Raw genomic sequence first — 13,691 nt, 5'->3', positions numbered from 1 at the left:
GGCGTCACAAACATTAGCAGTGCTTTTACAAATTCCATACCAAATGGCATATAACAGAGACATATGCATTGCATTTGTCATTCCAACAGATGGTGCACCACAAATATTAGCACTGCTTTTATGAATCTATTACTAAATTTAAGTTCAAGTTCAAGCACTTTATTGTCATTCTGTAACACAACAAAAATTACTTTTTGTGACAGCCCCAAGGGGCATTTAAAGAAAGTCAAATAATTCCAAATATGTTGTATACAGTGTTAAGTGATCAAGTAACCAGAGCAAATTAATATTGCTCAAAGTACAGCAGCATAAACTGTCATTGCACCTGTAAATGAATTATACATTATATATTATATATTGTATTACATTAGTATATTGCACATTACCAATATAGCTTATTGCACATGTTCAATTAAAAATGATCTCAGACTGAGAAGATTCAGAGTTCAGAAAGTTTATGGCAGATGGGAAAAAGCTATTTTTTAGTCTCGTTGTGCGTACATGGATTGACCTAAAGCATCTTCCTGACGGGAGGACATATAATGACATATAAATGACATATAAGAGACACATATGCATTCCAACAGATGGCACATCACAGACAGTAGCACTGCTCTTACGAATCCCATACAAAATGGTATATTACAAAGACATATGCATTGCATTTGTCATTCCAACAGATGGCACATCACAAACATTAGCACTGCTCTTATGAATCCCACACAAACTGGTATATAGCAAAGACATATGCATTGCTTTTGTCATTCCAACAGATGGCACATCATAAACATTAGCACTACTCTTACGAATCCCACGCAAACTGGTATATAGCAAAGACATATGCATTGCTTTTGTCATTGCAACAGAGGGCACATCAGAAACATTAACACTGCTCTTACGAATTCCATACCAAATGGTATATAATAGAGACATATGCATTGCATTTGTCATTCCAACAGATGGCGTATCACAAACAATAGCGCTGATTTTACAAATCCCATACCAAATGACATATATAAATGAGATCTATTTACTGAATGGTACCCTGCAAATGTTTAAAACTGAGGTTTACATTGAATATTTAGATATCAACCCATCTTAGACGGGTAGCACTGCTAGTCAATAAAAAAAAAAAATATATTTGTCTCCCCTAGTAGCTACACCCTTTTCACCAGTCTGGACCAAATTTTGCATGGTTGCTCTCGAGGACCATACGAACAAGACAGTCTGCTTTGGAACCCATAATTTTGACCTTGGGGCTCTCAGTGGGGTTTTCCTTTTTCTCTGTGCTACAGTTTGCACACCACTGCCACCTGCTGGCTCAGAGCAAGTGAAACATCCAATCAGCCTAAAGCCAGACATGCAGACAAAAATGAACAGAGCTTAACACAACTGACCTGGACAACACCGCGTGCTGCTGCTCTGTACTGTGATATAAAATGGAGTATCGCGCGCTTCTGCAGGGAAGTGTTGGATGAGGATTGATCAACTGCTAAAGTGCAGTGCAACACAAAGGACAATCAAAGATCTGTTGTTTAACTCCTGCTTTGTCCATTTTTCTTTATAATTTAAGCAAAAACTGGTCACTAATGAAGAAGATGGTTAGAATGAAAATCTGCAGTAGCTACGGCCCACCAGGACCAGAGTTTAAGACCCCTGATCTATGCACTGCTGATGCAGGGGTTGTCTACCATGTTTTAAATGGGGTGCAGTCTTAATTTGGGGAGCCATTTTTGCTAAGTGATGAAGCAGGGTCATCCATTTTATGTGCTAGCGTTGATGTAATTTTTCCAGAAGACCAAATAAGACCAACAGGTGGCATCATTAATGCATGAAATTTCAATAAATGGTTTCAGTGTGGAAAAAAAATATCAATACCAGCTGTAGGTGACATGACAGGTGAAGCGTTTAACGTGTCTGACAACGCCTGTGTAAAATGTGTTCCTTAAGATGGATAACAGTCCAAGAGACCGGCCCACCCGTCCCAGACCTGCGTCAGTTCAAAAGAATCCCTAGACTGTTTGATGAAAGTCAACCCTCATACAGCAAGTGGTAACTTACCGAGGAAGTGGCTGGAAGTGATCGTAAGGCATGATTTCTTTGTATCCGTCACTGTAGAAAGAAAAACAAAGACTAACGTCAGGAGACAAGTGCATTAGATGTGGACCGAGAACGGAGTCATAACACAGTAAACTGTGGAATGTAATAAGGACAACTCAAAATGGCCGACGTGGCCTGTAAGCATTTACTTGAAGCCCCAAACCCCAGACACAAGCACACAGACACATCCCCAGCTTCAAATGACCATAAACTTTTAGGACAATTCCTTCCACAGGCTTCTTCCACTACACAATGAACAATCCTTCTTCTTTTCACATCCTATAGTCCTCCCAGGTGAGCTTCATCATCCTCCTCTCCCAACTCCGACTCCCAGAGTGAGCAGAGGGGACTACTTTTAGGGTCGACCTGGGGGTGATTCAGGTGTCGCATAATTTGCATGTCTCATATCCATTGGTACGGTCAAAACGTGTGAAATGTATGCAATTTTTTTTTATGATGAAATACTCTTAACAGTCACATTCTGAAATCTTGGCATTAAATGTTAACATGGAAGACGTCATTCCCATAATGCTGTGCATCTCTGGATTAAAGACAGGCTTCTTCACCAAAAAATGAAGGGGGACAGGCAGATCTTTAATTTAAACACATGGCATTGTGGGAATTATTTTAAGTTTTCAGGAAGTAACTGTTAATAATATTTTAGCAAGAAAATGCACACATTTTTCACATATTGGACATGTGGATTATGCAACATGAATTACGTGATCATTTTTCCACGGACGTTTTTCACTTTGCTTGCCAATGGCCAGTGTTGCTCACCTAAATAATTGCCTTTCCCAAGATTTCTTCCATTTTTTTTTTCTCTTAGAAGGTTTTTTTTGGGGGGGGAGGGATTGGGGATTATCACAGCTGGGGGGCTGTCAAAAAACAAAACAAAACAGGGCCTGTTAAAGCCTCATTGAGGCATTCCTTGTGCGATTTTGGGCCGTACAAGAAACATGTTCTTCCATTTTTTTCCTTACAATTTATTTTTTCACCTTCTCATCCTAAGGAGTCAGAGCTGGGGGGCTGTCAAGGAAAAACAGGGCCTGTTAAAGCCCATTGAGCGAGTTTGGGCTGTACGAGAAATACACCGCTGTGCTAAAAGCCCTGCTGAATTTGAATATTCAACAACAACAATAACATTTTATTTCTAGAGCACGTTTTCATACAAATGACGGAGCTCAAAGTGCTTTACAAGATGAAGAAAGAAAAGAGAAAAACATAAAAATATAAAAATTAGGCAATGCAGAGTAACAAAGAATAAAGTAAGGTCTGATGGCCGGGAGGGCAGAAAGAAACAACAAAAAAAAAAACAGAGGGCTGAAGAAAAAAAATAAAATCTACAGGGGGTCCGAGGCCTTTCAATACTTCATTTCTCCATGAAAACCTAAAGTTACATTTTTTTTTTGGCCACCACTACAAACTACATTTAAAATAAATACCTTTGGGTGGAGTAGTCCTTTAAATTAAGCCGAGACCATTGTGTGTCAGACATAAAGGGGACAAATAACTGAACAGGATCTTCAAGTCAAGAATAATTAAATTAGTATGGCGGTGCTATCAAAATCTTTCTTTCTTTCTTTCTTTCTTTCTTTCTTTCTTTCTTTCTTTCTTTCTTTCTTTCTTTCTTTCTTTCTTTCTTTCTTTCTTTCTTTCTTTCTTTCTTTCTTTCTTTCTTTCTTTCAAAAGAACCAACCTGGCAGGACAGGGGTCCATGTTGCACTCCTTCAGTTTTGGTTTTGGCTTCTTGTTCTCTGGGTAGTAATGGCAGTAATGATCAGGCACCACTCGGTTTAATCGGACGTCAATGCATTCTGCTGAGTTTAACTGATAACCTGAGATATGAAAAATGAGACAAATTGAGCACTTACATTCAGAGGAAACGTTTTCATAAATGACGTACTTGTATAAAGGTATTTCAAGGAAAGGACAAAATTAAGGAAACCGTTATGTAATTTGTTTCAATGTTGAACTACCACAAGGCCCTCAGATGGCTTCCATGTGCGTTGGCACAGACTCTAGAGGACTGGCGCCATACTTTCATGAGAAATTGCGTTCTGTGATTATGGTACAGAACTACACCATCTCAAGCATATATCCAGAGTCTCGTATTAGTGCTGAATAGTTCCTGAGGTGTGGAGTCTGGAATGTGTATGGTATTGTTATGCTATAAAGATATAAGTAAGGAAAAGAAGGACTGGGAGAAGAAGAAACAAGTAGATAGATAGATAGATAGATAGATAGATAGATAGATAGATAGATAGATAGATAGATAGATAGATAGATAGATAGATAGATAGATAGATAGATAGATAGATAGATAGATAGATAGATAGATAGATAGCATAGTAGGCAAGATTAAAAATGTACATAAATTGACATGAAAAGCATATTATTATTATGATAGATAGATAGATAGATAGATAGATAGATAGATAGATAGATAGATAGATAGATAGATAGATAGCGTAGTAGGCAAGATTAAAAATGTACATAAATTGACATGAAAAGCATATTATTATGATAGAATGATAGCGTAGTAGGCAAGATTAAAAATGTACATAAATTGACATGAAAGACATATTATTATTATGATAGATAGATAGATAGATAGATAGATAGATAGATAGATAGATAGATAGATAGATAGATAGATAGATAGATAGCGTAGTAGGCAAGATTAAAAATGTACATAAATTGACATGAAAGACATTATTATGATAGATAGATAGATAGATAGATAGATAGATAGATAGATAGATAGATAGATAGATAGATAGATAGATAGATAGATAGATAGATAGATAGATAGATAGATAGATACTTTATTAATCCCAAGGAGAAATTCACATACTCCAGCAGCAGCACACTGATAAAAAAAAACAATATTAAATTAAAGAGTAATAAAAATGCAGGTATAACAGACAATAACTTTGAATAATGTTAACGTTATAACGATATAATGTTGACGTAGCAGGGTTAGATTAAATAGTTTCTTTTGTCAAAAAAAATAGCGAGAACTAAAACTCAAAGTTGAGAGTGGTTTCCCCTCAACTTTCTCATATACTCAGATATGGGGATGGATTTTTGAGGAGTAAAGCGTAAGACAAAGATTATATTTTTATATTATGTACATTAAAGAACCATCAACAACCAATCAAATTAATAATATATGTAACAATTATTATAAAAGTAATTTTGAATAAATTGGACTAAAATAAAATTTATTCCAATAAATTGGAATAAAAAAGTAGCACTTCTGGTTAGCAGAAATAGCTCAAAAGTTGATCGAAATCTACGTTTTGTACCTAATACTTGTATGCAAAATTTGGTTGATGCCTAAGTGAAAGCGTACTCAAGTTATCGTGTTTACACACACACAGACACACACGCAATTCCAAAAAATGGTATTTTCGAACTCATGGAGATCTAAAATGTCAAGATTCATCAAAATCTCGAAACTGAGTTTTTGGACGATTACAATACTTTCCCTACAAGAAAGTAAATCGGACTCAGAGAGGTCTAAAATGTCGAGATTCATTAAAATCTCGGGTCATATTTTTGGACGATTGCAATACTGTCCTTATATTTCGTATATGAGAAAGATAAAAACCAAAGACAACATTTTTGTTTGTCTTCTTTGAACCATAAATGACTGGATCTTTTTATCTGCATTTTTATAAATCATCTCAAATATGATGGGATGTTATTGTTATTGTACATCTCAGGTTATATTGCCGTGGGTTAAATTGATTTCTTGAATATTGTCACATGTGAGTGGAACCCCCAGCCCCAAGAGTTTGGGACCACCCTGATGTCACCACTAAAGCTGAGAGCGGATACTTTAGAGATCCATTGAGGTTCTTTAAGAGTGCAGATCATCATAGTATTGGATTTTCTGGTTATTTTGGTTGATTTTCGGCGACTCTTGATTTCCGATTATTGAATTGCATTTCTGTCCATTTGTGCCCTTTGTGTTTTTTGAGACTGTATGAATATATTCTTTCATGTATACAAATACCTTGTTAGCTTTGTCCTAACTTTAACAAGTCTAATTCTCGGGATTTATTGGGAGTGGCGACAGGAAAAGGAGAGCGTAGTCTATGCTAGGCAAGATCAAAATTGGGAATTTAAACAAATATCGTGCAATCCAAACGAAAATTCAAAGTCAACGGCAAAGAAAAGATTGAAACCGAAAAGAACTCAGCACCCGGCTTACTTACACTGTAAACTTACTAACACTAGATGTTGTTTATTTTTTTTCTCTAACTGTAGGATAATTTCTTACACTGAAGAGTCCGGCAGCGTTTCAGATATGACGACTGCAGTCACGTGATGACCCGTGATTTGCGTTGCATTAAACAATAAACAGGAAAAATAACACAATTACAAATCATTCCCAAATGAGTTTCAAACACTCAGACCAACAGAAATTCTACACTTAGGATTCCTTTATCCAGAAGGGTATTTATGTGTATGTTTGATATCCTTTATTTTGGAATTTAAAGAGATATTTTGATCCTGAGTAGGCCGAAGCCTCCCTGTGGAGTCAGGAGGCCAGGCTGCCTGGGTGGAGGCTAATTCTAGGCAGGCTGGGAAGTCCTGGCCTGGCTTGTGGTATCCTTTAGGGGGCCTCACACCCTCTTTCTTACAAAAGTGAATTCAAATCAAAATTTATATGCAGTCACGCGCCAGAGGATCGCCTATCGGGCTTACCTAAGGTATATGGTACCACCCTGGGACGTGAGGGGCCGCTGTCACTAACAGATTTGTCTCCTTTGTTCCCCAAAGCATTGAGAAACCTCCCCTGGAGGGCAATGGAGCCAAAAAGCCCTGGAAGATGTTGTCTCATTTGGACCTAACCTCGCTGGAGAGAGAGGGTCTCCATGAACACCACAAGACCAATTTAACTGACAACTGGCTTGTCAGTATCCTGCCATCAAGAGCGAGTATCATTTGAATTAAATGGGGTTTTGCCCAATTGGCACCACAAGTTTTCTTGGAAACGCCTTGCCTCATCATTCACCCCATTACAAGGCATAATCACGTCAATGATCACACCTTGTAGGCCTCATTTTCTCAAGTATGGACATTATTTTGTCAGTAAGCTGGATGCTCGTTTTTCTTATTTTCTGTGCTAATAAAATATCATCCCGCTATTAATTGCGTAGAACTTTTTGGTTACAAGGGATCATTCCAACGATGCGTTTAACTTAACTCTACATGAGTGACCACAGTTGGGGCTCTGGAGTGACAGAGCAGGTCACGGGAACAAAGAAACTACCGAAGATCAGCCATGCATAACTGTCTCACCAGGGCCTATTAATCGACAGAACCTTTCATACTTCTCGAGGATCAATAAAAGGGGTCCGAAAATATCATCCACTTTCATTCACCACAAAAAATGAAGGCAACAACAATTCTAACACTTATAATTACCTCCTCCACAAGTCACGGTGCAAGGAAAAAAGTCAGTCTCCTTCCACTGATGGCTGATGGGCTGGTAATACAGAAACTGGACCAGCGTATCCCGAGGAGAAACATATCGGACCTGCGATGGACATAAAGGAGTACAGACGTTAATCCAGACAAACTGCTTCAGACTTCGAGACTCGATGGCACAGCACTCACATCACACGTCAAGAAGTGACATTTGAGAAGAGACTTCCTACTCCAGATGGTCACAACAGGAAAGTTGTGCATCGTGTAAATCTAATTCTCCTCAAAGGATGGAGAAGAACATGGTGTCACACACGTGCGATTGGGAGACAGCTGAAGGGTCGAAATGATAGCAATTCCACGCCAGACCAGGGGGCTGCGGGGTACACTGACTGTCTCTCAGACCGTCCACGGGAAATCCCACAGGGTACCAGCGCTCCAGCAAACCCCTGTGACCCTGTGTTCGGATTCAGCTGGTTGGAAAATGAATGGACGGATGGATGGTACCAGCGCCACTGATGATGTCACTTCCGGTTCCGCCCCGATGACGTAATTTTCTTGACCAGCCTTTAAAGCCGCCATGTTGTTTCAATAACTTCAGTTCTGTTTGGGACTCACATCTGTGAACATCTCTGTTCAATTTAAACCTCAATTTTGCAGCCCTTGAACAATATACGGGTGGCTGACCCAATCCTTCATGATGTCGAAGACTAGTTCTTGTGACAATTGAAAGAATACAAAAAGAAGTGACTCAAAGGTGACCGAGTCCTACAGCAAACCGAGTGTCACATCAACATACGAGGGATGTTCAAAAAGTTTCCCTAGTTTTGTATTTTCGTTGGAAACGGTGAAGACAGAAGGGAGGGGAGGGAGGGAGGGGTAGTCATTGGGCGTGTCTGTGAGTGTCATGTGACTAGTTCTAGCTGGCTGGCCTTGCAGTTTACTATAAGAGTTGTCACCCTGTGGTGAACAAAGATGGCTGCGAAACTTAGAAAGAGGAACAGCGCTCTGACATACGCTTTACTGTGGGTAGAAGGTGTGTCAGGAGCAGAAATTCATCTCCGCATGTATGCTCAGTATGGTGCATCAGTGGCTACGCACTCAACCAAAAACATTTTTTGCTGATGGCATTAAAACGTTGGTACAGCGCTGGGAAAACTGCATCGCCAAGGAAGGTGACCATGTAGGAAAGTGATGTCATTTGTTTTTGACATTCTTAATAAACAGATTTTTAAAAAAAAGTACGGAAACTTTTTGAACAAGATAGATAGATAGATAGATAGATAGATAGATAGATAGATAGATAGATAGATAGATAGATAGATAGATAGATAGATAGATAGATAGATAGATAGATAGATAGATAGCGTAGTAGGCAAGATTCAAATGCTGATATATTAAAAAAGGCATTTTATGATAGATAGATAGATAGATAGATAGATAGATAGATAGATAGATAGATAGATAGATAGATAGATAGATAGATAGATAGATAGATAGATAGATAGATAGATAGATATCCCAGTCGGAGCTGGGAGGACGTAGAGCAACACTCTCACCGGTGGTGAGAAGTAGAGGGTGTGGCACGCGGCTGGGGGTGGCACCCAGCCGGGATGCCCAGGAGGACAGGAGGAGGGCTTATGCCTCCTCCAGACCACGAGGGGGCGACCGCCCTGGTTCCTTTGGGGGCCACTGGTTCAGGGCTTGGAAGCCCAACCCTGTAGGGGCCCGTGGTCTCCGCCAGGGGGTGCCCCCATGCATGAAGGACCCGGAACCCCAACACTTCCAACACACCAGGAAGTGCTGGGAGGAAGAAGACTGGGAACACCCGGAGGGCTTCCAGGAGCATAGCCGGCACTTCCGCCACACAGGGGAGTGTCTAATGAGTGTCGGGAATCACCTGGAGCCCATCTGGGTAATTATGAAAGGGGCCGCCTCCCTGCAGACGAGGACTGGAGTCGGGTGAGGAGTGGACAAAGTTTGGAGGCAGGAGAGAGGAGGCGGCCTGAAGAGCACGCAGAGTGTGAGAGAGGCCTGGACTTTGGGGGAGATTGGTACTGGAGGCACTGGGGTTGTGCACTATTGGACTTTGTAAAATATGTACAATAAACGTGTGGTGGACTGTACAATGGTGTCCGTCTGTCTGTTTCCGGGAAGCTTATCACAAGGGGTATTGTGGAGAGAGAGGAAGCGAACCTGTGTTTGGGTACTTTTGCAACTTTGTGGAGGTCTGTTTTATAAACCTTCCATGATTTTGTCACACTTGGGTCACAGATTTGCGCAGAAACACAGGAGGTTGTAGAGAGGCAGGAACGTTATTCAAACACTGAAAACGGACATTTGTCTCTTTTCCAAAAGTTTAAACTGTGCTCCATGACAAGACAGAGATGACAGTTGCGTCTCACAATTAAAAGAATGCAAACATAACTTCCTCTTCAAAGGAGTGCGCGTCAGGAGAAGAGAATGTCAGAGAGAGAGAAAAGCAATCAATCCAAAACCAATAGGTGCTGTTCAGGCTTTTAAGTATGTGAAATATATCGCGCAACAGAGCAGCCGCAAGTAAGCCCAGCAAATAAGGGAGCAATATGAAGGTAGTCTTTCAGCTTTTTTTTAGAGGAGTGTCCGTATCCTCTAGGGATGCGATCAGCCCCCCCGCTCACAATTTGAACCCGGGACTGTGCTGGCGTGTTCGTGTTGGGGTTTGGGGTTCACCGACACCCCGGGTTGGTTCCATCACAGCATATAAATGGAAGAATAATTAACGAGTACGGTCAAAACAAGGGATAGACGTGAAAATTTCGTTTCAAATTTATTGCAGTCGCCAGAGTCCCATCTGTGATGGTTTGACGTCCCATCCAGGGTTTGTTCCTGGCCTCGCTCCTCATGTTAACCAGCAGCCCTGTAAATGAACAGCTGGACCACCCCGGGCCTTAATAGCCACTGCATCCTCAAATTTCTCTCAGTCGGGCTCCGTCTCAGACAGAGTTAATTGCGAACTGGATGAGATAAACAATGGCGATGACCTAGTAAGCTTCAGCACACTTGCTGTTTGCAAATTCATTGTCTGGCCATTCATCTCCAACTCGATATTACGCCCCAATTAGCTTTGAAACAACACAGCACGTCTTCAAAGCCAAGAGCTCTTTATTATCCATGTCAGAAAAAAAAAAATTAAACAAATAACTGGCAAATAACATTAATACACTGAAGCCGTCTATTTGGTAACATAAACATCAGTGATGTGGATAATTTGTGATTAATTTGTACCACGGGAGGCCATCCAAATTCAAAACAGAATGACATCACTTGTTCCATATTTACTGCAGCATCTCATACATTAAGTGGAAGATCCTTCAGATTTACGGCGGAGACGAGGATGACTGGCACAATCGCGGCATGCGGGTTCAATTTAGCCTTTCAAATGAGTCATGCCTGTCCGTCCTAACGTGCTTGCAACATTAAAGCCTCGGAAGCAAGCCGACTTACTGCCTGTAGTGTGGGGGATCATTATGTGATCGTTAAAAGAAACAGAGACGGACATTAAGGGAGAAGAAAAACAAGAGGGGAACATCTGAACTGCTGTGTGAGCTGACAGGAGGGGCCCGATTCATAAGAAGATAAAAGACGACACACTGGGGGGCTACCTAGGAGTGCGTATCGGTCAGTTATGGCTTTATAAGAAGACGTCAGCAAAGGCCACGCTCGGGCTTAATTAGATTTATCGAGAAACTTTTTAATGGGGGGGTTGGCCCTATAGTGCATCTACTGTTACAGTGACAAGGCTTCATTCCGTCTTATAAAACGTACAAACGGTACTTTACTGTTTTACGAGTGCTTTGCTAAGTCTTAACTAAGACTTTGAGACTCAGGTTATGGTAGTTACCCTCCAAGCCAGGGGTTGGCGCTGTTTACTAATGCCTTCACTTTCTTCCTCCCTTCCGCAGAACACAAAACTGACAGCCACTCCTCTGCTGACGTCACTGCCGTTGTCCTCCCTCCTAGACCCCGTCCCTTCCTTCATGGAAGCCATTATGACCAGCAGTTCTGCCATCTTGGAGTTGGTTCTGTTTCGATCTCTCATCTGGAGAGGCGTTTCCGCAACTTGTTGAGTGCTTTTGTTTTTGTGCAAACTTTCAGTTATTCGGGGTCACCAGGGTGGTGCCCCAATGCTTTCACGTTGTTGTGTCTCCTTTTGCAAAGGGATTACAGGGCACTGATGACCGCTTTATTTTATAGGGGCTACCTAAAGTGCTTTGACTGGTTACTTACTGTGGCAGTGATGTGACTTTTACTAAGGCTTCATTGGGTATTATAAAGTACAAATGGCATTTTATCATACTGATAACATATAATGTATCTACTAGTTATTAAAAATGCTTTGCTTGGTCTTCAGAATATTTGCTGATCATCGGCAACGCTTTAATATAGGGGGCCCTATAGTGTAGTGGTTCTCAAACTATGGGGCGTGCCCCCCTGGCGTGAAGTAACAAAAAAGGGGGCGCGAATGTTGCCATATGTGGCATAATTTCGCTTTTTGTAGGAAAATTTTAAACTTGTAGCGATGTATCGGCAGCAAAAAATATAGGAATAAATTTTATTAGGGTTTCAAAAAAACGTTAGGGGGACGAGATTAAAACTGTTATGAAAACTCGGGTCGCAGATACTTATAGCACATTGTGGGAGATGGCCGGCTGTTCATCCCGGCTAATACCCCCAGGCCGCTAGATGGAGCCCTCCCTGTAGCATGGGAGTGTGCCGAAGACCAGCAGGGAATTATGGACAATGGAGTTTTTATTCCCAACCCTGCTAGACACCGTGGGGCCCACCAGAGGATACTACAGGGAGGCTCAAGGACTTATACGTGTCCAATAACCTGGAAGTATGTCTTGATCACATGACCAGAAGGAACGACGTGCTTCCAGGTTGAAGAAAAGGACTTTTTAATCTGACCCGGAAGTGATAATGAATCATGGACTGTAGGATTGGAACCACTTCCAGGTCAGGGACTATAAAGGATTGTGGGAAACCCCAGACAAGGGAGCTGAGCTGGGAGGAAAGGTGGCTAAGTGTCTGGGAGAGGAGGATTGGGAATTGTATTGGTGATTGATTATTGATTTATTGTACGTGTAGTGTGGAGTGGAGGGTGCTTAGTGCACAATATTATAATAAATATAAGAAGTATTATACTTTTACCTGGTGTTTGGCGTGGTATCTGAGGGTTCAAGGGAGCACTAGCGGCCCCTACTGTTACAACATAAACTAGTCACATTAACGTGACTTTTACTAAGGCTTTATTGGGCATTATAAAGTATTTTATTATAGCCAGGTCAGGTCAGGTTGGGGAGCGCGCACTGGTACACAACAAAACAGCTCGGTATCCCCCAAGGCAGACACGCCGTCCAGTCCCACCCTCAGGAAATGACCCTCTATCTGCTACAGCCAGGTGTTACATGGGTGTCCCCTTGGCCTGGTCCATCCATCCGCTCTTGTCCTCAACAATGAGGCTCCTGTGAGGCGGATCACCCTCGGGGAATCGCACCACATAGCTGACGCTCCCTCACAAGGCAGGTCATGTGCCTCATTCAGGACTCTGTGATGAACACAAAGTCACACCAGTGGTACTCAAGGACCTTCTGAAGAGACACAGCACTGAAGGACTCCAGTCTTCATCTCAGGTCACTGGATAGCATCCATGTCTCACAAACAGGAAGCAGCAGGACTCTAAAGACTTGGACCTTCGTCTTTTTTCAGAGATATCAGGAGTGCCACACACCCTTTTCCAGCGACCTCATGACCCCCCCCCATGCTCTCCCAATCCGTCTACTGACTTCATAGGAAGAGTCACCAGAGACATGAATGTCACTGCCGATGTAAGTAAACCTCTCGACAAGGTCGACACTCTCTCCGCAGACAGACACACTGCTGATGGTCGTGCCCAAGAGGTCATTAAAGGCCTGGATGTTGGTTTTTATCAGGACACTCGCAAGCCCAGACACTCAGACCCTGATCAGAGCCTCCATTGACTCCGCAAAGATCAGTGAATCTTCCTTCACCAACAGATGCCCCACAGCCGCTGGACCCCACGACCTTGCCCAACACCCAGTCCAGGTAAGACTTTATTATAGTAATAACATATAATGTGTCTACTA

General features: G+C 41.6%; 1 protein-coding gene across 2 annotated transcripts in view; it reads right to left on the bottom strand.

The window, feature by feature from the left end:
- adamtsl3 (ADAMTS-like 3) overlaps positions 1-13,691 on the bottom strand; it is a 537,604-nt gene that overhangs the window by 170,273 nt on the left and 353,640 nt on the right. For both annotated transcript variants that reach the window (XM_051920412.1, XM_051920411.1), the window contains exons 10-12: positions 7,543-7,654; positions 3,800-3,938; positions 2,062-2,112 (exon numbers count right to left, since the gene is read on the bottom strand). In XM_051920412.1, the coding sequence (XP_051776372.1) occupies positions 2,062-2,112; positions 3,800-3,938; positions 7,543-7,654 (302 nt within the window). The remainder of the gene's footprint in view (positions 1-2,061; positions 2,113-3,799; positions 3,939-7,542; positions 7,655-13,691) is intronic.

This window comes from Erpetoichthys calabaricus, chromosome 17 (genome assembly GCF_900747795.2).
Source record: "Erpetoichthys calabaricus chromosome 17, fErpCal1.3, whole genome shotgun sequence".
NCBI lineage: Eukaryota > Metazoa > Chordata > Cladistia > Polypteriformes > Polypteridae > Erpetoichthys > Erpetoichthys calabaricus.
Note: the sequence above shows the minus strand (reverse complement) of the source record. Positions and strands in the feature narration are given on the sequence as shown.